General features: G+C 35.5%; 1 protein-coding gene across 1 annotated transcript; it reads right to left on the bottom strand.

Annotated features, from left to right (window-relative positions):
* Positions 1-1,784: 1,784 nt before the first annotated feature.
* On the bottom strand, positions 1,785-21,980 carry LOC149793899 (uncharacterized). The gene is made up of 9 exons (XM_089969058.1): positions 21,594-21,980; positions 18,527-18,560; positions 16,212-16,300; positions 13,081-13,209; positions 11,607-11,723; positions 10,431-10,515; positions 9,141-9,143; positions 8,835-9,039; positions 1,785-7,126 (listed from the first exon to the last, which is right to left on the bottom strand). Exons 1-9 carry the CDS (start codon positions 21,764-21,766, stop codon positions 1,785-1,787), a joined length of 6,177 nt encoding a protein of 2,058 aa, XP_089825184.1. The 5' UTR covers positions 21,767-21,980.
* Between the last annotated feature and the right edge of the window lie 1,825 nt (positions 21,981-23,805).

The following is a 23,805-nucleotide window of genomic DNA, read 5'->3' as shown; positions in this document are numbered from 1 at the left end:
AGAAACAGGACATGAATAACCAATATCGTCATCTGAGCAAAATCAGTGAGAGGGGGATGAAAGGTTAAATAACACAAAGACATACCAATATATAAGTTCTGGGTAATGACCTCTGATTCAAGGTCAGGATTGGAGTGACATAATAAGTAATAAAGCAGTGCACTGTTTTGCCATGGCGACAAACAGAAGTGGATCTATTTTAGGTTTAAAAATTAAAGCTTTATTATGGCACATTACCTGCAAGGCACATCATTTATAAAATATATAATGTATTCTGGCATGTACAACTGTTCAGGGCTGGGACTATGAGTTTGTGCAAAGGGCTGATGTGGGGACTTCCTGTGGCAAGCCATCTACTTCAACCGGCTCTCAATATCAATCAGATGCTATTTCCAAAAAGCAGGTATTCTGCAATGGCGTAACACTGACATTTAGTCGTTATAGTTCAACCACTGTCCTTTAGAAATTTCATTAGCACAGTGTTCAACCGATATGACCCGTTCTTTTGACCTTTTGTTAGCACTATTATCAGCAGCAATTAGTCCACATAATAATATATATATAAATAAAAATAATGTATGCACTGTACATGCTGGATGTGAAAGAGACGAATTCCTTCCGATGATAGGCAAATAATGCATGAACTGTTCAAATAGTATGTACCCTTATATGCATTAAAAAAATCATCTTGAAGGGTTAACAGAAGGGTCATTTGACTAGCCTATATACTTTTATTTTTCTAATTAAAGGCAATATTTAAAAATTCCAATTTTACATTGCAAAATGGAATATCCTACTACTGGTTTGTAAAATCTGTCGTAAAGCCGATTTATTCATGTAAAAGTCTCTGAAAACTATGGATTTCATGCTATGCAAAATTTGCATATTGTGATGAAAAAAAACTGAACGTTCCATTTGAACTCCAAAACTAGTCAAAGCACCAATATATTTAAATGTCTTTAAATATATGTAAAAAACAGTAAACATGTATGAATGACAATTTCCTGGCCAAAATTAGGATCAAAATTCATAGAAAATACACCATTTAAAAAAATCAAAATGTGAAATATTTAAAATTAACAATTTAAAGTGTCTTGCATAAACAATCTTGTTTTAAGGTAATACAAAAGTTAGCCACCAATTGTCAAGGAAAGATACATCTGAGCAAAAGACCAACATAATAAACTGATCACACACACTTGATTAAATAGATTATCAGTAAAAGCACTTCTTTTTAAAGGCTAAATTCCAATAAGTTATTTAAACTGCCAATCTTTGTTTATTTAGTTCAAATGTAAGCATACATTTTTTCCTTAGCTTTAAAACTTTGAATCATGTTAAGATTATCTGAAATTACAGTTAACTTAACAAAGATTTACCTTTTAAACCTTTAGAAGAAATAACATTAAAATTATATTTTGAACTTAATAAATGATTTAAGGTTTGTCAAAGAACCCATGGGGGTTAATTTATAACACATATGAAGCCCTAGGTTCATACATTTTTCAAAACGAAAGAAGGAATACAAATATATTAATATATAAAATATTCCATGCAAAAAGAGAAGCAGAAATGTATAATTCCCCCAAAAACTGCACTAACAAAAGGCATAAATATTAATTTAAAAACAACTATTTATCTTCCAAATGCAGTATTATAACCTCCAAAACTAAAGACAATCTCTTTTCATCAAATATTTTAAAATGTCTCTTTCTATGATGGTACAGTTATAAAACTTCAAGTACACACTGTATAACATTACCATGCAATTAATATATAGGAATCTATACACCTAATCCTGTTAGATCCAAGTCTTCATTCATAACCTCTTCTCTAAGACATGGACTGAATTCACCTTGCTGAAAGTACTGTCCATCCAATGACCGCAGGTCATCCAACGTTGTCCTTAGCTCGTCTTCATCTAATCTAAACTGCAAATTCCTTTTTGCAGAATATTCTTGCTTTGAGAATAGCATATCTGTATTGGAGGAACTCGCCACTGCTGTTAAAGCACTACTTATATCCACATTGGGTGAATTTCCCATGAATCGAGCATCTGGCAACTCAATATTTGAATAAATGGAATTTGATAGTGGGATATTGCTGGATGATTGTGGGGAAAAAGTTAAAGAAACTGCTCGTTTAAACTGAGATTTTTCTGTTGATATGTGTGCTACTGCCTGTGCAAAAGACTCCTTATTCAATGCATTTGAACCTACTTCTTTTGGGTATGTTCCCACCATGCCACTATGTAGCAAACTCATAGACTTCTGTTCAGACTGATTATGCAATGAAGCCTTCTTGGCAGGAATCTCTTTGGAATGACCATGAACAGTGGAAACATTCATTGTGGCCAAAAGGCCTGTTGGTCTGGCTATGCTTTGTGACTTGTCATCAGAAGACTTGGTGGACAACTGAGCCAACTTGAATGAGAAAGGATAAGCTTCTGACAACGGTGATGTCAATAAAGCGGATGATTCTTCTCTCTGCTCACCAATGTCTTGAGGGTTTCCTGAAATGCTATTATCATTTCTAGCATTCAAATTTGCCATACTCACTCCAGGTTTTTCCCTCATTACACGAGCCTTTCTTTGAGGATCCCTGACTGGAGAGACCTGTACTTTCAGCTGTTTCGTTACGGGGTTACCTTGTATTGTATTTGAATCAACAGCTTGTACATCTTTCCGAAGTGATCTCACTGCAGCTTCATATGGTGGAGGGTTGCCAACTGGTATATTCATTGCTGACTCTCCCCCAGTATGTGGGCTTTGACTGAGGTGACTGTCTTCTGAGTTTAAAGAATTGCTATTAGCTACTGTGACCAATGGCTTAATGGGTGTCACATATCCTACTGAATTCAGTGATGTGGCTTGAATTGGCATAAAGGCACTTGAACTGACTGGGTCGATCGGACTTCCCAAAGATGCTGATAGTCTATTACTAGTGATCAAAATTTGAGGATGAGTACAACTTGACTGGGGTGAATGGTGAAGAGATCCTGACTGAATGGTAGGATTTGTGTTCATATTAGCCAAGTCTGTTGACTGAATACCTGTGTTTGAAGACACTAAAGAACTATCTGCCTCCATCAGTACAGACACAGGGGTGGAATTCATGACAGGACTTGTATCAATACTGTGGTATCCTGGATCTGAGAAAGGAGTCTGCGAATTGAGTCTCTCCATGGAATTCTCGCGGCTGCTTTGCCTGTTCAAGACAGGACTACAGGAAACAGTTTTACGGAGCAGCTTATCCTGGGACACGTCTTTGGGTTTCTGTAGAGAATGCTGAATACTTGCCAAATATGGCAGGGGTGTACTTTTAAGATGTTCTTCAGGCACTTTGTTCTGGGTCAATGTGGAATGTGATGAACTCTTGACAAAAAATGGACTTGGTTTCCCATGCATCTCTACTGGGTTTTGGAAGAAAACACTTTGTCCATGATGTGGACTTCCAGATGGTACTGGAATGGTTTTTGGCTGTTCCTTAAGAAAAAGCTTCACAGGTGAGGTAGTATGTGGTAAGGGAGATGCAGACGAATCTCGCATTGGACTTGCCTCTGAACCCAACTGTGGTGATATGGATGATGAACGTGGAACGGAATGTGAAGCAGCCTCCACAAATGGAGTGAAATTTGGTAAAGAGTAGCTCCTATGGTGGCCTGTATATAAAATCTTTCCTGAATCTTTCTTGACTGGGCTTTGCTTTAATGTGACAACATCTTTAACTCTCTGGCCGGGAGGTAGAGGATCTGGCACAGTGAAAACATCCTCGTCTGCCACCTTACCAGATGATTTACATACACTTGACATAAGACTATTTTCCTGTTCCACTATTATCTCAATTTCATTTTCCACACCAATAACAAGGTCAGACAGTGTCTGTTTCTCAGTAAAAGCTAGACTGTGTCTCTGCTTTTCAAGGGTCTCTGTGATGAAATCTGCAACATCCTGTGGCAGATCTGATTCCAAGGCATCAAGATGATATTCTTCCTCTCTGTTAACAGAACGCACCTCAGAATTCCCTTCCACTGTACCTTTCTGACCATGTACTGAGTGAATATTTTGCAGTGTTTCATCCACAATCCGTACACACTGTTCTTCAAAATGAACGGATACCAAACCTTCCGGTGTAGAATTACTACCATCTTTTGTAGACCTGCCAACAATGTCCATTGATGTACCTCTAGTGTCTTTGTCCATATTCATTTTCCCATTATTTCCCTGGATTTCTTTTTGCATGAAGTTTTTCATTCTTTTATCCAAGTCATCCTTTTGTTTCATCAATTGCTGTTGAGAGTTCCTTAGCGACTTGACACAGACACCAACTGAACTTCTTTGCAACTGCTCTTGTCTTGTTATAGGAAGAGGATATGGAGTTATATGGGTTGAATCTTTCAATGCATCTCTTTCAAGGCTGGAAATATCTGGACTGTGTAGAACATGAAATTCTTTCTCTGGCCCACTATCCTTTAGCAGACTTAAGTCAAGTTCCATAGTGCAAGACTGAGTTCTTCTTTGGAATTCATCATCTTTTTGTCCTTTAGAATGATTGTGATGTGAAAACTCAAAATCGACCAATTCATCATTTTCACCGGTTGAATTAAGTCGTTTAAAATTCTGACGCAGAGATATATCACTGGACTTTCTTTTCCTGCCACCAGATGGAGTTTCTCTACCAAATGAGCAGACACTATCTGGTCTGCTCAGGTCTGTTGGAGTTTCCCGACCAAGTGAGCACACACTTTGCGGACGGGCATCCAAAGGTGAGTCTCCAACTCTAGCAAGCTTAAGAGATGTCTCCCTGCCTAACTGAATATCCTCAATGTCCTCACTTGAACTTGTCATGAGCATCACTCTGGCTGATTTGACAGGGGATTCTTGACCAAAAGACCAAGCACTCTCTGACTGAAATGGTGATGTGGCATTCAATGTAGCCATCCTATGCTGAGGATCATCCATTTGTTGCAATTCCATTGGCTCTGTAGCATTTGAAATTGTTTGATCTTTCCTTTGCTTACTGCGAACACCACTCTGAACTTTGGGTGATTCTTCAATCTCCATTTTATCATAGCTCTGGGACATTTTAGGAGAACTGCTACTGGATTTGACCCTTACAGCACTGTTGGTCTTGGCTTCATGTTTTACCACTGATGCAATACCTGTTGCCTGTGGAACTGAAAATGTGTTAGTAGCAGGATTGGAATTCAAAATTATGACAACCTCTTTGGTTGGTATATGGATTACGTCTGGGATTGCCTGAAAACTGCTTCCTTGGGTAGGTGGAGTTGTCAACAAACTTTGAGAAAATTGTGTCACTGGAAGATTCAACTTAGCTAAAGATTCTGCTTTGACTGCTTCTCTTGCCCGCTTTTCTTTCAGTATAGTGGCTACTGGCCTTTTGTCATAGGCAGGATTTTCAGTAGTGCTTCCTCTGTTTTCTTTCAGCATGCTTGAGACAGTTTTTGATGGTGATGCCTTTGGACGGATGGGAGTAAATCGACTCTTCACATTTCGGGATGAAATTGGTGATGACTGAATTGATGAGGGTGAATGAACTGACTGAGCACTGGATGACTGGGGGGAAGTAACCTGATAAGGAACTGAAGTCCCATTGATTTCAGATTGGATCTGGACATGAGAGGAAGTTCTATCTTGGACAGGATTTATTTCTAACGTTGCTATGCCTCTGGTTGCAGGTATCACAAGGGGTGAGCAATTTGAAACTGGGACGGCATCAACTTGAGTGGAATTGCTTGATATGGATTTTTGTAAATTATATGAAGGAATAATGACTGGAATGGAATTTGGGTACATGGATTGTGCACAACTCAGTAAACCCTCACTGGCAACAGGGTTACTATGCTGCAAAGCAGTCTTATAATTTATTGCCTGGTTGGGTTCTTTGGTGATGCTGACATTCTGGTTCACACTGATACCTTCTTTTCGTGGTTGTACTTGAGAAAAAGGTACAAAAGCACTTCTGCAGGCAGCAGCTGGATGTGGTGTATACAAAGTCCCCGCTGAACCTATATTTGAGGGAACTAATTTCAGTTCATTTGGTTTTACATCCCACCTGGAGTCAGTTTTGTTATCACCTTCATTACCTTCTTTCAATGCTTTTTCTGTCATTTCTGTATCTACTAAATCTGAGCAAGACTGTTGAGCACAGTTATTGTTTTCTTTATCTCCATAACTGTCCAAGTGAAACGGATCTGTATTTGCTTTATTAAAAGTGTTATCAACATAATTCACTGTTTCAATCATCTGATTTGAACATTCTGATGCAGTGTGTGAACTGGTCTGTCCTACTTTGTTCAATTCATCCAGTAAATCCAACTTATCTACCTCCATATCTGAGAAATCTTCCCCATCACGTTTACAGTCAGAATTTCCCTTAGCAAACACAGCAATGTCATTATCGGATGATTCTTGACTCCCATCCATATGATCTGTATTTTGAGGCTTAAATTCCCCTGAGCTTCCAAGCACTGACTGAGATGACTCTCCAATCAAATCTCTTTCCTCTTCAATGGAACATTTATTATTCTTATTTTCCTTTACTGTTTTGTTATTTGATCTTTCATTTGCAACATCAAAAGGAAAGCACTGGCTTTTCTCTGTCCTCCCTTTCCCATCAACGATTTGATTTCGTAACCTCCTTAGAAGCTCATTACCACCAACATTTGACTTAGTTTGGTTGTTACGTGTCATTGAGCTCTCTAAGGTTTTAGCAGCACTGGTATTGCTGGTAGCACTTTGACTGGATAAGGCCAGAACAGGAACAAAATGAGCAGTCTTAGCATTACCAGGAGACTGTTGAATTAAATTCTTACTTTCTCTTTCATTTTCTAATACTGGCGTTCTGTACATTGGAGCTGGTTCTTGAGTACCTTCTTGGTAACGCTGGAAGATGGATGTTTTGACTGGAGTAGTTCGATCATAAACTTGTAGTCGGGATTGACTTCTTTCCTGTGCTTGCCTTAACTCTTGCTCCACTTCCTCCTTCTGCAGCTGAAGACGCCTTTTCTGTTCCTTCATCAACTCTCGCTCTTGGAGCTTCCTTTGGAGCTGGATCTGAGTTTCTCTGTGTTTGTCATTGCTTGATGTCGCAAATAATGCAGAGGCTGAAATAGAAGATACATGAAATTTAGATTCCGAACCTGACCCAATACATAATTGTCTTGACAAAACTACTCAAAACTAAAAAAAATTATCAAGTTCACATTTTATAATTTAATGCAAAAAGTAATCTTTGATTAATGGAAAACTAATTATGATGAAAAGAACTAGTCAACTTGTTAACAAGGAAGCAAATTCATTTCATTTTTGGCACCCCCATTCCCTTTCTAATATGCTGAGGTCACAGAAGTTCACAATAATAAAATCTCACAACTGTCTTTTAGATTTAGCTGTAAAGTTACTGGGCAGGATTTACATGTTGTTGTTGTTCTAGGGTTTAACGCCATTTTTCAGCACAAGATAGGCTATACATGGCGGCTAGTATAACTGGTGGAGGAAGAACACTGGAACACCCAGGAAAGAACCACCGACCCACGAGAAGCTACTGGCAGGCTTTCCCACGTACCCATGCTAGCCGAGCCTTGGACTCGAACCCACGCAGACAGAGGTGAGATGTCAGTGATCCGTAACGGTGAGCGCTTTAGACCACTCGGCCACTCGGGGCCCCCAGGATTTACATTTTGTTATATCTGTTACCTTAACCTCAAAGATAAAGATGTCCTACGGTTCATCCCTGCATCTCAAACTGCTTCTTGTGATTTAATGCAGAAACTTTAAAATATTGATCAATGACCTTGAACTTAACAGGACCTCAAACATGTGATATAACCTGTCTTCACATGACATTATATATCAAGCTTGATCCATTTATCTTAAACAGCTCTTAAGTTACAAAGCAAAATAGCAAATGTAACCGAAACAAAACATATTGACCTGTGACAATGACCTTGAAATATGGTCCAAAACATTGAAAACATGATTCACAATGTGGTACACGACATAGATTAGAGAATATTCATACTTATACTGTTTCATTCCTTGATCTCACATGACTATAAAATTATAGAGTGGAAAGGAAAACGTAACAGAAAAATTTAACATATTACCAAGTTGTATCCCTTAATCTCTAATATCCCTGAAGTTAAAGAGTAGAAAAAAATGAAAAGATTAAAACCTTAATATGCACACACACACACACAACTTATGTCATGGATTTAAAAATACAGAAAAGTACCCATAACTGAGTTGGCAAATTAGTAACATTAATGCCAGTTCCACTTCCATACATGCAAATATGGCTATGGCTTTATTAATATAAATTTTCATTACAAAAAAAATGAAGGTTATGACCCTTTATCAGTGAATTTAAAACATGGCAAGGTGCAGAGACATCAGTTTGGAGAACTTCAAAAATAGTGAATCTTGGCCTGAAATTGAAGTAGATGACTGTTGACAGTGTCAGACAAACATTGGTAAGCTATTAAAACTAACCTTATCAACAAAATTGTCAGGTTTTGGCAACCTAAATTCTGAAATGTCCACTCACGTTTTTAAGCCTACTCGTGCCTGATAGTTACCTGGTGCACTGCAGGCATACAACAGGCATCAATTTCTGTACCACAAACTGTACATATCAGATTAATGTTTTCTATAGACTAAGGCAATTACAATTACATGATTCAAATGCATTACAGGAAGGTAACCAGTGAGGTCAATTCTACTCTATTTGAATTCTAAATGAAACAGGCATACACAAATATAGTCATACACAATGAAAAAAAAATGTTGAATTTAAATAGATGTTATGCCTACTTTTTAGACCCTGGTGTCCTGCATCTTGCATTGCAGCAATCAAAGTGAAAGCTGCCACAGATTTGCTGTTGACATACAAGTTAGTCAAGAGGAATTCAGCCAGATCTCTAATACCACTGAATGTTTTGTTCAGCAGCTTGTATGCCCACTCACACACTAGTTGGCATGCAGCAGAAAAAACCTCATCTCCTTCTTTTGTTTCATCCTGCACATAAAACAAAAATATTTCTGTCAAAGAACAATGAGTATATATTTGTATATTTAATTTCCTGAGTTTAATGTTAGCATTGTACTATACAAACCTACTATCTATCAGTACAGATCAAGTAGAAAAGTCTAAATGGTACATAATATTCTAGCCCAGTTCAAAAGAATATTGTCAGATAATGAACACTAGAACAATCATTACATTTATTGCTAAACACTGGAAAAACCTCACAGTGGGCCATTAAGTGCACATTTTTTTCAAGAGCAATGAAATTAGAGATGTTGCATTGGTACAGTTGATCCTTAATATCTTCCTAAACTAATCGGAAGAAGTTACTTAATACGTTTTTTTTTATAAGAAAGGTTTTCTAAATTGAAATGTAGTTGTATGTTAATTTACCACACTACTGGTCAATTTATTGCATTCTCAATGGTCAAAGTCTATCATGTGGAGTCTGGACATGATGCTATACATCAGTAAATACAGTATAAACATTGTGTATTGATCATTTTCAACTCATGCCTGTGTAAATGCCACTGATTTAAACCCTGTTTCATTGTGTAATATCCACCTGTTAGAGGTGGGGTCAGTCCAAGATACACCACACTGTGGCAATATTAAGACTCAGCAATTAGAACCCAATGGAGATACCACATGCTATCAGTCTCTCAAGAAATATCACTGACTATTCAAGGTAATCCAATACTTGGCTATGTGAATTCCACTTGTGTCTCTGGAGTTTTGTGCAGTTTACACCTGAGAAGTGAAGTACAGTCAATAACAAACTAGCATGTCACTGAACTACACCCATGCAACACCACCACAAGTTCAACCAAGTATAAAATGGTCAATAGAATGTTGTGTGCACTATAGCAGTTTACATGATGTGACAAATGACATCATTTTGTAATGAAGTCATGTAGTGCTTCTCGGCCATGCCACTACATAAAATCACATGAATTAACATCTATTAGGTCACAGACATTGTAAGCTCCTACCATGGTATATTATTAACCCAGTAAAGAATGATACCAAATCTTAAAAAAGTTTATCTGAGCTTGGCTAGAGTGCTTTGCTTTGTAAGTTTAGCTATTCATGTCATACCAAGGCACTAAACAATTGTGTCACAAGTACTTGTATGGGAATGAGTACATGCCAAATCTTGATTCACCATTACAAAAAAATGTATGCTCTGACTATCCATACATTATTTTGAAAATATATGAAACTGACATTCTGACAGTTCAAGTGTTGATGTAGAGTGAAGCAAGGTCCAATTTTATACTTGAAATTATATAAATTAAACTATGTGGCATGGACTACAATAGAATGAAAATTGTTAATATAACTTTGTTACATTTGGAAAACAACGGAGTAGGTAACCTTACCTCTGGTTTGGGTGTCTGAAGTTCCAACTCAGGAAGCATAGGTCTGTCAACATCCAGTTTCTTTCTTAGACCACCATAGCAGTATGTGAACACTGTCAAGGATAATTTCCAAAACAGAACTGTCAAGCACACATTGTAAAATCAACCTAACAAACCATTCAAAGAATGAAGCCAGTTGACCCTACTGACAGGATCAAAGAATAAAATCAGTAAGTATATTGTAGGTCTTTAGTCTGCATAATTTGCATGTATGAATGCTTTCGCAACTGCTAGGCCAGCCTAATGCAAAAAAAGCATTTTTTGTGGGGTTCGGGTAGAGCCATTTGTCATTTTTTCCCTATTTTTAGGGGTTTTAAAAAACTTAGGTTTCCTTCAGTTGTTTAGGCTTTTAAGTCTCTAAGGTCAAAATAAAACTCCACTTCTAACCCTGATACCACCTGAATAAATGTGAATTTAATTCTTCTTTGTAGTCTTTAGTTACTGTCAGATCTAGTGGTTGAGTACACGAGACAGACACATTGAGTGATTCCAATGTCATTCACTTTAGTTAGCATCTTTGGTGGTACTGGCTTCCACTGATGTTGAGTACTCAGATGAAAACATGCTGTAAGTGACCAATCTTGACCGGTACTCATTGGAGTGGTAGTCTTGTTTTAGTAATGCTGGTTGATCCAGCTTCCACTTATGTTATTCACTCAGACGATAGCATGGAGAATGTATTGAACCTGTTAGGGTTTTTATATGATTGTGCTCTTACAATTAGTAGTACTGTGACTCCATATACATCAGCAAGGTTTTTTTATTTTCTATTCTTTATTTTTTGCCCCGGGTATTTGTAGTGGTTAAACCATGAAATTAAACACCTACTAATATGCAAACTTTGATAGGCAAACCTACTTAAGTGCTTGAACAACAAAAATTGAACCCCACAAAAATAAATTATACTACAGTATGCCAGAAAACAAGTAACATCTCATTTGAAAATAACTGTCAGGAGGCATAACTCTATCCAAAATGAATGCTTATGAGAAAAGATGCATATAAGGCAGTCTAGCTCAATAAGATAAAAAAGTATTAGCACAAGAAAAAGAAAAACAACTTCACCCCGAAAACACTATTTTTTCCTCTAAAAATATACATGATAGATTACAGTGTGGTGTTTAACAAAAAGGATATCTTGACTGCCCTCTCTGCCCAAGACGTCGCGGCTTTACATTAGGGAAGACACATTTCATGACTTTGCCAAAGTCTGCAGTGCATAACGGACGAAGGTAATGATTTTCACAATACAGCCTGAAAGAATAACCAAGAAAACAGTAATTACAACCTGAATGTGTCATTAACATTCCTGGGTTTATTCATGCAAACATAACCTATTGGAAAGTTTTAGGTCTGTAAAAAAGAACAAGAGGACCAAGTGGGACTCAGATCACTCACCTTGCATATAGTGTATTATGAAAACAAGCATCTGAAGGCTTCTTGATTTTGTTGTATATTCATCTGTATTTGACGGCACATCAGCATGATTTGTCCAAAAATGATGAATCCTAATGCCAGGATGCTTTCTTGATAAAAGTCTCTTTTTTTAAATTCTAGTACATGCCAGCCAGATCTGATGGTAGACTGGCAATTGTATGGATCAGAATGACCTTCAGGTTATAATGATTTCTGTTGAATTTGGTTAAATTCAGTAAAACTGCTTTTATAACCTATTTTAAAGTTTTGTATTTTTAATAAGAGAAGTCATATCTGATGGCAGACTGATATCAATTATACAAAAGTTTTAACTTCAAAGCACTTCCTGCCATGATGTGGTCAGCCAAATTCGGTCATCTTCTACTGAGTGTGTTTTGAGAACACTTGGAAATTATTTTTCCAATTTTAGTAAGTGATTATGTCTGATGGTAAATCAGCATCATACCTGAATAAATCTGAAAGCTTTTTATGGCAGAATGCTGTCAAATTTGATACAATTTTGCACTTTTAAGTGTTTTAAAGAATTATGTAATATTAGCAGTGGCAGTAATGTTTAAGTGAGAAATGAAATCATTTGTAAAAATAAAAATCAATCATGTCATCTGTTACAAGTCAAATTTAGAAAATTCCATTGAATATGTGTGAAAAAGTCATTAAAAGTTTCTTCTATTTCTCATTATTTGGTCATACTTGATGGCAAATTGACAGAATTTGTATAAAATTGAATGCCCCTACCCTAAACTCTTTATATTAAATTTGGTCATATATTTGTGTCTAATTTTCAGCTAAGTCAGCCTTTTTATGGAATTCTTTTCATTAATTCCTCAAGCTTGTTAACAACCACTACTTGCTTACATACAAATAGACTTCCTTTGACCAATATAAGAATAAATAATAAGATAATAAGACAACAGTCCCCAATAAAAGATCAAGTGTGAGGAAGAGAGTTGGATAAGGATTTCCAAACTGGAGTAAAATCTCTATATATTAATATAAGGAATGCAAGGAACAGGTTTCCAATGCACATTATGGAGATCCTATGAAGTAATTGTCAAATATGTGTCTATAAACTTGAACCTCATAAAGTTTATAAAATAATTTTTGAGGTTATTATGCTGAATATGATATACAGCTTTTTAATCTGAAAGAAATTAATGTCTTTCTGCATAATAACCTGTAGTCATCGTAGACCTCCTGTTTGGGCAAGCAGATATCAGGGTCCTCCTCAAGGTGTGATTTGATCCAGGTGAATGCCTGGGCCTGTTCCAACCGGTTAGATCCTTGAACACATGATGGTGGCGTTCTGAAAACATACAAAATGAACATCAGATTGGATCCTGGATTTCACTAGGAAAGAAGTAGGAAGAAGGTAGCATATTTTGGAAAACAAAAATCAGTCAAATAAAATTCTTTTGCAATGTTAATAGTTTAAATCAAAGAAGACCAAGGCTTATTCAGTGACATCTGTAAACATTGGTATAACCGATGTCTAAATAATAATAATAATAATGAGGACTTTGTACAGCGCCTAATCTTTAGAAGCTCTAAGCACTTTACAACATTAGACAACAATTATAACATAAAACATATATAACGTTATTATTACCAAAAAAAACACCATCAAATTAAAAATAAAAAAAAACATGCTGAAAATATTTAAGGTAGGGAACATTATTAGGTCTTTAAGTTTATTCTTGCAGTTGAAATAAGTGAGTTTTACAAGCACTCTTGAATGAGATCACTGTGTCCTTGTGTCTAATCTCAGTGGGCAATTCATTCCACGTTGCTGGGCCCTGGTATGCAAAAGAATTTTCTCCATATGACTTCGTTTTCATAGTGGGAATAATGAGTATACGATTGTCAGAAGCGGGGCGTAAGTATCTTGCTGGTGTGTAAAAAAGGGTGAGGTCAGATGCTGAAAGCTTCCTTTTCCGCATTGGTCTAGTATTTTTACATGCAACAAATATTTAACAATGGGACATCATAAATAAGACTGAAACAAGAGGCTCAAATGGCCTGAAACTATGCACTTGCTTATATAACTTACAGATGACAATTTCACAGTCAACTTATCAAGTATTGTATAAATACAATCTAAATAAACTACCTTATAAACTTCATATCATGTTGATTTTATAGGTTTTACTATATCCTGGTAAAAAATTATTTGTAAAGACAAAGGTATTAATATGCAGGATCTTGTTCTTAACAGAACATATCAAATATCTTGATATAAACCCATTTATGAAGTTCGACAGAAATTTGATAATATAGTATCTTTTTTTCAAGAGGTTGTTGTTGTTGGGTTTAACGCCATTTTTGAGCACACGATAGGCTATACATGGTGGCCATTATTAATGGTGGAGGAAAAACCCAGGAAAACCCAGAAAGAACCACCAACCCACAAGAAGCTGCTGGCTAACCTTTCTTGCATACCTACACTGGCTGAATCCGCAACTCGAACCCACGCAGACAGAAGTGCGATAGTTTTGAGATTTAACAAGTTCAGCCAATCACATGCATGGTATCTCATTAATAAGAGCAGTTCTCACTCATTATAGACCCTGTCTGTAATAATGACAAGATAAACTTATTTACGAAGGTGGAACAAATCTGATCGGTTTTCAGTCTCTTGGGTGATTGAAAGTGTTACTAATCATACATTAAAAAAATTACCATATTAATATATACCGACTTTTTCATAACCAAACTGATCCAACATCTTGCTAATATTTAATTTTTTATCAAGATCTGGTTGAAAAATACAGGTTCCAAAATGCCGACTAACTCTGCACAACAGATGAAAAGATCACGTCATTATCTCACTCATAACCATACACAACCAAGATACTGATCATGCAAGGTCAATTCACAAAAGCTATCAAAATCTTATCAAAATTACAATAATAAACCCCCAGCCAACCACAGGTTTCACTCACAATAAACATGAACGAACATTCTGACAATGTTAGCCCCTTTTCCAAGTAAAATCAGGTTAGACACAAAGTTTATGAAGTAGTACAAACCTCATGCAATCATAAGCATGATGACTCTTATTACAGCCTGGATTTCTGTGGTCCTCCCAGGTTTTTAAATATTTATATTGGCTGAGATTTTATTTTTCCAAGTAATTACCATATTTTCACTGCAGTTGTTGCCATGTCTAAATAATATTTTGTAGTGAACTAGTATGGGTCAGAGTAATTTTACTTTCAATACATACTGCAATAAGAGCTGAACTAATCTTCCCAACCTATTTAGAAGCCATCACATTTTAAGGACTTATAACTATGACTTCTATTTACCTTCACCATTATTTTAATTTGACTGGTGTATGTGCAAAAAGGGGGATGCCTCTCTAACCAAAAAGGATAACTCTGATAAGAACATCATACATCTAAGACAAGAACTTTTAGAAAACATGTACAAGAGTAGCATATTTAAACAAAACAAAAAGAAACAGAACAAAGAATAGTTTTGATATATAATTTTACTGAGATTGCAAATAAAGTTTACAACCAAGTGAGAACCTAAAAAATATAAATTATACGCTAGTTTGATCTCTGTCTTTATTTTAATTTTATAATAATATTTTTAGTCAGGACGGAAAGCTGCCAGGAGTATCAGCACATTGTTGAACAAGTAACCACCCTTCAAAATAGCTTGATAAGTAGCTGGTTCAAATAAAAATTACAAGTCTAAGTTGCTGCAACCATGAAACAGGAATGTCAGTGTTGCACAAGTAGACAGTACATTTATAAAAGTATAATGTAGTTTAGACAGCAATGACAATGAGAAATCCTGTTTGAGAAAATTAATTAGAACTAAGTCATCTTTCTTGTTTCTCTTCTTTTTTCTTTTATTTTCACATGTTTTATGCAGAGTGTTGAGAAAGGTAACTCATGCTGAAAAATGCCTACATTGATACAAAAACAAGCTTGATATTATGCTGAAATCATTTGCAACCAAACTGATTACTGTAAAGAGTCGACTGTACCTTGTTGAAGTTTCATTAAAATATCTTCAGTGCTTCAATGGCATATTCTGGACAACGCTGCAGGTCAAAGAATGAAACTGTCAGACTGCAACCCCGGCCATGATGCAGGGACCTGACCATGGCAAATAACACACTATTAAGTCCTGACATAAACTTGGGCAAAGATTCCAACTGTTTAAAAAGTCTGATGATGGAAATTGAAATATTAACTGATAGACTATGGATGGACAACATCATAACATACAAGTGGTCTCTGGTAAATATTTTTTTCATAAACATTCAATGTTTTTGCCCCCACAAAAACTTACTGGCGAAGTGTATCATCGGAGGCAGCCCCAGTGGGTAGTTTCAGGTAGAGAAGCAGCTTCTCCACATCTGACAGGCCCTTGATTTCATTCTGTAAAAACATTACATCTGATTTACACAAGTTTCACTTTGGCCCCAATAATTATAATCCCTAAATCAGAAAGGTGTGAATAACAATCAATCCTATTCCTATCTCCAGAATATAATTATTTTACAATTCATTTATAATTAAATTTTATTGGAAAAATTAATGACATTTTGAAGAAAAATAAATAAGCAATATATGTATTGTAAATTAAAATGTACATTTTCCCAATTTTGATCTTAAAAAAAATCTAACTGAAGAGCTATAGGTATGTCCAGATACAAACAAAATCTTTATTGTCTCCATGCACTGCAACATGAAAACATGAAAAAGAATTTTTAAAAATCTGTATTCACCATGACTGATATATGAGAAATTATACAACTTATGCCTCTCTGGAGTGTACAGTATAAACATGGTGGAGTATGGACTGTCCACTCAATCCAGTGGATGCAGGTGAAAGGGATTAAGTGTCCTGTATGAGTAGTGGATGTCCAATCATTTTGGCAGATTTTTCTTAAATCTATTGGAAATTTACTCAGTCGAGTGCTACAGTCCATCACTGATTTTATTGTGGCCATAGTGGATTTTATGGCAACCACATCACTGATTTTATTGTATTCAATCCAAGAATCTACTTACTAAACAAATAGGAGAAACCTGACATTCTAAATCTGACAATGGCTAGTGTCATTTTCATACCTTTATCTGTACAAACTCGACAGTAGTAAAATTCCTTGTGGTATTTATAAGTGGCCTAGCTAGGGACATCAATAGACAAATGCATGTAATGTAGAAGAAGAAAAAGAAAGAAGTTTTAAATTTCTTGGACATCTTTTCACCACTGCAAATCTACCAGTCTGCAAATGTGGAAATTTAAACCGTTCATCATCAAGAGTAAACTTTGATGTTTTTTCTCAGAAAATGATATTTCATAAAAGTGCTCTGTGTAATGGTTATTTAATGTCACCTTTTCTTTTATTTCAATACTATTTCCAAGTTGTATAGTACTACTTTAAACCAATTTTATGCAAAAATGTTACATGTATTTCTCAGTCCATGTTACAAGTTCAAATTTGTTTTTATTTTCACAATGAAAAGAGAGAAAAAATTCATACTGAATTTTGTTTTGAAACATTAGTTCTAAAAAAATTGCACTGAAGCTCAACACCTTCCTGACTGACCACTGTTATCTAATGTTCTTTCATTCATGTATTTTGAGCCCTTGTTTTCCAGGACGTTATTCTCATTACATGCTTCGATTCTGATTTAAGTCATTTAATTTCTACTCCATGCACTACTAGCGTATGCGTGTGATAAAACTTGGCTTTAAAAATACACTTGGAATGATATTTTGTATGTTTCTTGAAGCCTCTAAACAGTCACAGGATTCTTTGCTCAGAAATGTATGTTTCATCTACTGCAATTCATGTGAATGCATTTTAGTGGCATTTCTTTTAATATTAAACAGCACTGTGTACAACTTAGAAAGAACATTTGGCGATGTTCACTGTACCTGAGCAGACAGGTAAGCTCCACACAACGTAGTGGACATCCACCATTACCTAAATTATATTGCTATGATTTAATCTATCAACAAGCCAAGACATCGACAATCCATGACAATTATTATACCTTGTCCAAGATGGAAAATGTGAAATGATTAAGTTCCACCATGGAACTCATTAATGATGAATCAGCATGCTTTGCGACAATACAAATAGAATGCTTTATGGCATTACAAAAAAGTGATGTACTTATTGCTATAACACCCATGCCTTCATTTTTTTTTTTATTCTGAAACATTCAGTTTATTTACCCAAAAAAATCAAAATTCCAATGGACCCCGTGCCCCATATCAAGTACTTACTTTAAAGAAATACATGTAAATGTGCTATTAGTGTATCACTTTTATAACATAATTTCTTATCTTCTAATATACAATTCTTTGTTATTATCATAAATTACCATGTGTATTTGTTTAAATGTCCGACTGCAAAGAACACAGAACTTGATATGCCATCACAGATCAGGTTCTACTGATTAGTCCTAACAAACTGCATAGAATCAGATCTGCCATCACTTTACACGACAGACTTGGGTATGTGCAGTTTGCAGTTGGATTTAACTTATAAGTGAATACACATGTTACGTTAAATGACTCGCATATGACAATGTTATAGCTGAAATTTTCAAGCAGTTAAGAGGGTTGCACTACAAAATAATACATACCAATATCCTCATAATTCGATTACTTGAATCATTGCTGAAACAAAATGCAGAATGAAATATAAAACATTGTATTCCACAAAGATTAATAGCATCTGGTACATGTACTTATTACAGCATTAAAAATGTCTATTCACATGAAAGGCAAAAAATGTTGTGTATTCAATAATGGACAATAAGGCTTTATAATTTTATGTTATATAAAGAAATCTTTCTGAAATCCTATGGCTACAGACTTAGTCATGACAGAATTCATTTTAAAAGCAGCAGCAAATTTAGTGTTCCTTCCTGAGCTTCGCACATGATACATGTTACAAGTGACATTGCCTTTAAACTTTTTTGTGACTTAATGAAAATCCTTGCCGCTTAACTTATTATGCTATATATTTTTTCTTATCGTCAGTTGGCAAACCGTTAAAAAACCTCTTTCAATGGATACGATGATTCAAATATTGACCTACTAGCCTGCCATGGAGACTAGAGGATGCATGGAAAAGTCACTCTATGGTAAACATTTTTTTTCTTCATTCAAACAACGACCCACAATAATAACGGTTGCTGTATGTATAAGAAGCACCTTTCCACTGTTGCCAAAACAGCTGTTAAGTTGCAAATGAAAATTTGGTAAACTTGTTTACTTGTATAAAATCTGTATATAAGTAGATATATTTATATGCAGATAAATTTACATATCGTCCATTTGCCAAATAGAGGTCTTAAAGAGGGTCAGTTGAACAGTATTACAGCTTATGGGGAGACAATCTGAGAGAAAGTGAATGACTTGCTTAAGATTGACAAAAACAACAAAATTCTTTAAAAAATTGAATGTCAAAAACAAAATATCTTAAAAAATGTTAATTGTGTCATGCAACATTAAAATGTGACAAACAGGCAAAATATACATAAACAGGGCTTTCCTTAACCCTTTACCTCATGCAAATGCCTTTGGATACCTATACTCCATTCGCATGGAAGTGACTTTCTGACATCCCTACTCCATTTTCATGGAAGCGCCTTTTGATGTCTGCTGTAAACATCAGCCATTTTAAGCCGGTTTTCATAGCGCCACTTTGGGGGAAAACCCCTATTAAATACTACATTCATTTCTGCGAATTACAATTATGTAAGATCATGTGGTCACTGTTTATGTTCTGGTCAATATCTGCTATTGAAACTGGGTCAAAATCTCCACTCTCCAAAATGAAGGTCATGGATTTAATTCAGTACTTACAAAGTTTTCACGAGTAGAATCACAACTATGAAAGATTAAATAAGGTAAAGGCTCTGATATTGATGTACGCAGCAATTAGTTTTTTAAATTATCAAATTCAGATGACTTGATGATGTAGACCAAAAATGTAAAATGGTTAAAATTGCTGTTAAACATAACATACACTAAATTGCTTAATAGTTAACAGGCTGGCCTATGTGTAGGAAGTTGAATAGGTAAAAGTTGTTCTATTTATAGCGTGCTGCACTGGGTAACTTTGCTCTATGAGGTAAAGGGTTAACAGACAGAATTTTGGTGAAATACATGGTAACTTCTTGGCCTCTTTGGTCAGGGCAATGTTGACAAAAACAGGGTCAAGTGTAGAAATTTCATAATTTATGTTAATAATAGTCACTTTAAACATCTGCTATGCATAGTTTCATTTCAGATAATTAATAAACTGATGAAGTCCTTGTTTAAAATATTAAAAGTTTTCTGATTTTACTTCTCCAGTTTTTGTTCAAGGCAGTTATGGCAAATGTTTCCAAAGCAGAAGTCATCATTTCATACATTCATTGGCTAAAATAATTAAGTGGTTAGGAATCAACCTGGAATATGTCCAAAGATTCATAATCCACTTTTATTTGGGCTACACAAATTGCAGGGCTCCTGGTGGCAGAGTGCTCTCAGGCATTCGCTTGGATATGTGAGAAAGATTGCCATTAGCTTCCCATGGGTTGGCATTTCTCCAGAGACTTTTGAGAAAACCTTTCAGTAGCTTTATAAGAAAAATGCTGTACAGAATTTACCAAATGTGACAAAAGGAATTTTTGTATACAGGCATTATAAACTTATAAAAATGATTTTTATCAAATACCAACAAAAAATGTCCAATTTGTAGGTCTTCAATTTTTACCAACAAAAACCATATATGATAGTGATCCAACATCATTTGTATCTCTTGAAAGATTTGCCTGGATACGGTCAAATTTCAACAAAAAAATCTGTTAAGCAGTTTTTAAATGGCATTTTTATTCCAGTAACAGTGGCCATATTGATAGTGAAACTGTATGAATGTTTGGGCACGCCCTGTCAAACTTGGTCGAAATTGGTCAAGTGTTTTGAAAAAGTGGGTCCGATTTGGTTGAATTTATTGTATACAGTCACCAAAAAGTTGAGACTCACTGCAGACTGCACAATCCCATATATGCATATTTCAGTCTGAAAGTTTGTTAGGAGTGGTCAGTAGAACAAACAACACAGACCCTTATCTGCCATCAAATAATGTGCCTGCAGATCTCAGTCTGAAAGTCTGTTACGAGTAGTCAGTAGAACAAACAATACAGACCCAAATCTGCAGGTGAAATATGCTACAGAAGATTAGGATCTTTGTCGTCTGCAGTTTGCCTCGACTTATAAGTGAGTATATATGGCAGTCTAGTTGTTTTTGAGAATTGTCAGAAAAAGCAAATATGGAAAGTGGAAGGATGTTTGACACATGATTACCTATTACATACATCAGGAGTCGGCAAACTATTTTACATAGCGTGCCACATTTTTCTGGATTAATTACAAAACAAATGAGCGCATGCCACCAGTCAGAGAATAACACTGTTAAAATATGATTTTTGACTGCCCTTTGTGTGCCAAACAAAACCTCTAGATCATAAAGATGTGCCATCTTTTGGCATGCATGCGGTAGGTTGCCGACTCATGACATAGATGCATGCTGTTTTGACCTACATCCAGCTGAGCTAAAACTTTACCAATTCAATGGGATCCTTATGTTATAAGAAGGGCATGTAAGTGAAGAACCACTAAGATGCAATACAGTGAGGGACCTTTTTGTACACAACTTACCTAATTGAAGTTTCAAGACCCTCTTCTATTGTGCTATACCGACTCTTTATGCAGTCAGCTCCTCTAGACATTTTGGGTGTATTGGACTGGTGCATAAATCCCTCTTTGATCATATTCATTTCAGGAACAGACTCTAGCACAGTCACATTCTCCTGATGCAGATTGGTAATCATTACAGCATATAATTTCAACCGGAAGTCTGATCAGCTTCTTTAATCATAATTCAGATTCCAAACTGTCTTAAGTTCCAATTATAGAGAAATGATGCATCTTTACGAATGTATATGTTCTCATATCCAAAGAGCTACATTGTTAAAAGAAGTCAAATAAGATTCAATGTCATGAAGAGAATAAATTGGCTCTTTAGCAGTTGACAAACTGACTGCAACTTACTCTTCTGAAAAAAAGAAAAATATATTTTTTAATTATAATTTTATGAAATAGATTCTTAGATACGACTTTTTCCTAATTCATTAACAAGTAGAATTCTGTGTTCTTAAAAGGCGTTTCCCCATGCTTCCCTTTTATTGACCTCCACCCTAAACGTTCAGCCTCTTGGGAAGGTTCTTGAGAGTAAGGACATGCCTCATGCACAGTATATACTTATATAGGTTAAGCAAAAGACATATGACAATCTCCAGTCGGCTGACTGACCATTTTTCTCGATTTGTATATTATTGTTCCTTCAGCACAACATAGTAAATAACATACGATCAGTAATTCAGTAACTTTGTAGGTCAACATCATTAAATGTAGCTAATGGTTCCTAATTCACTTCACGCGATGTACATAATTTAAATTGAAATCGGTACTTTTAGCTACATTTACTAACGCTGACCAGAAAATTTACGGTATTTCTAGTAAATAAATGCATGATGTGTGGATTGTGTAAGATATAACCCTCAACTGCAGACAAAACTAGTGAACTGTTTGCAGGACATCTTATCACAAGGAAAGACACTGTTAATACTACAAAAATCTGCAAAATGCAATACATGTGTGTTAAAATTTGATAATGAAAAGACCAAATCTGTGAAATTGAAGTGGGTGATTTAGAGTGTGAGCCAAACTGAGCATTACAAGAAGCTCTTTAACACAGTATATGCCAATGAAAAGCTGAGAAAATCTTGTTCAGACCTTGAGTTTTCTTTGTGGGGTTCAAATCAAAAATGGATTTGAACTTTGAACTGATCACCAATCTGCATGGATAGACTTCATCAACAATATATCAGACGTTTTATTTAAAAATGTCAAGGATAAAATATCGAGAGCTAAATTCATATTCATCCTAACCGATGCCAGTACTGATACATCAGTTATAGACCAAGAATGCATTCTTGTTACATCTGTAGATCCATGACTACAAAAGTCCATAAATAAGACAAGTTGAAATATCCAATATATTTTACATATTACATATGTTTAATGTGTGCATTGAAAGGATGCAGCTTAAAAAAGTTAACATTTTAACAGTTCTGTCTTACAATATACTTATTAACTATGAAAATATGGACAAGTGGGTCTTTTGTATGGACAGGTAAACTTTCTAATTTACTTGTCTGTGGACAACTTAATTTTAACATTTCTGTACTCCTATACAGCTTCTGAAATCTATTAGACCCACACAAAAAATATGAGACTTTCCTACTGCACTGTTTTTAAAATTATGGTAGGTAGGTACTATTTTTATAACATTATATATATATTATAATGATAAGTATACATGTATCATGTAGTAAGCAATTCAAGTACTGGGCTAAACCAGCTCAATTAGATGCATACATCAATTTCCGGAAATATCTTTACTGATCTTTTTTTTAAAAATTTAAACCTTGAGGAAAAGAAGTCGGCCAACTGGAAACCCATATTTTGGCGGGGGGGCCTTAAAGGTTGCAACTGAACACACCTTGTCACTTGCCACTGCACCACACCTGTGGTGCAATCAAAGAGTTGTCTTCAGAAAACAAGCAATGATATTAAGATCAATTATTCACCAGATCCATAGATTACCTATTTACCATGGACAAGTTTTCTGCCATTGCTTGTTAAGGCATCACTTGCCTTGTTTTCTAGTTGACAATCCTTGAGACTGAGTCTTGAGTATGTGTATTTTACCAGTGCCAAGCATCTTCTGGTAAATTTGTTGTTGTTGTAGTGTTTAATGCCATTTTTCAGCACACAGTAGGCTATACATGGTGGCCAGTATTAATGG

Source organism: Sinohyriopsis cumingii, chromosome 8 (assembly GCF_028554795.1).
Source record: "Sinohyriopsis cumingii isolate HCF-2022 chromosome 8, ASM2855479v2, whole genome shotgun sequence".
NCBI lineage: Eukaryota > Metazoa > Mollusca > Bivalvia > Unionida > Unionidae > Sinohyriopsis > Sinohyriopsis cumingii.
The sequence above is the reverse complement of the archived record's forward strand: the minus strand, read 5'-3'. Positions and strand labels throughout refer to the sequence as shown.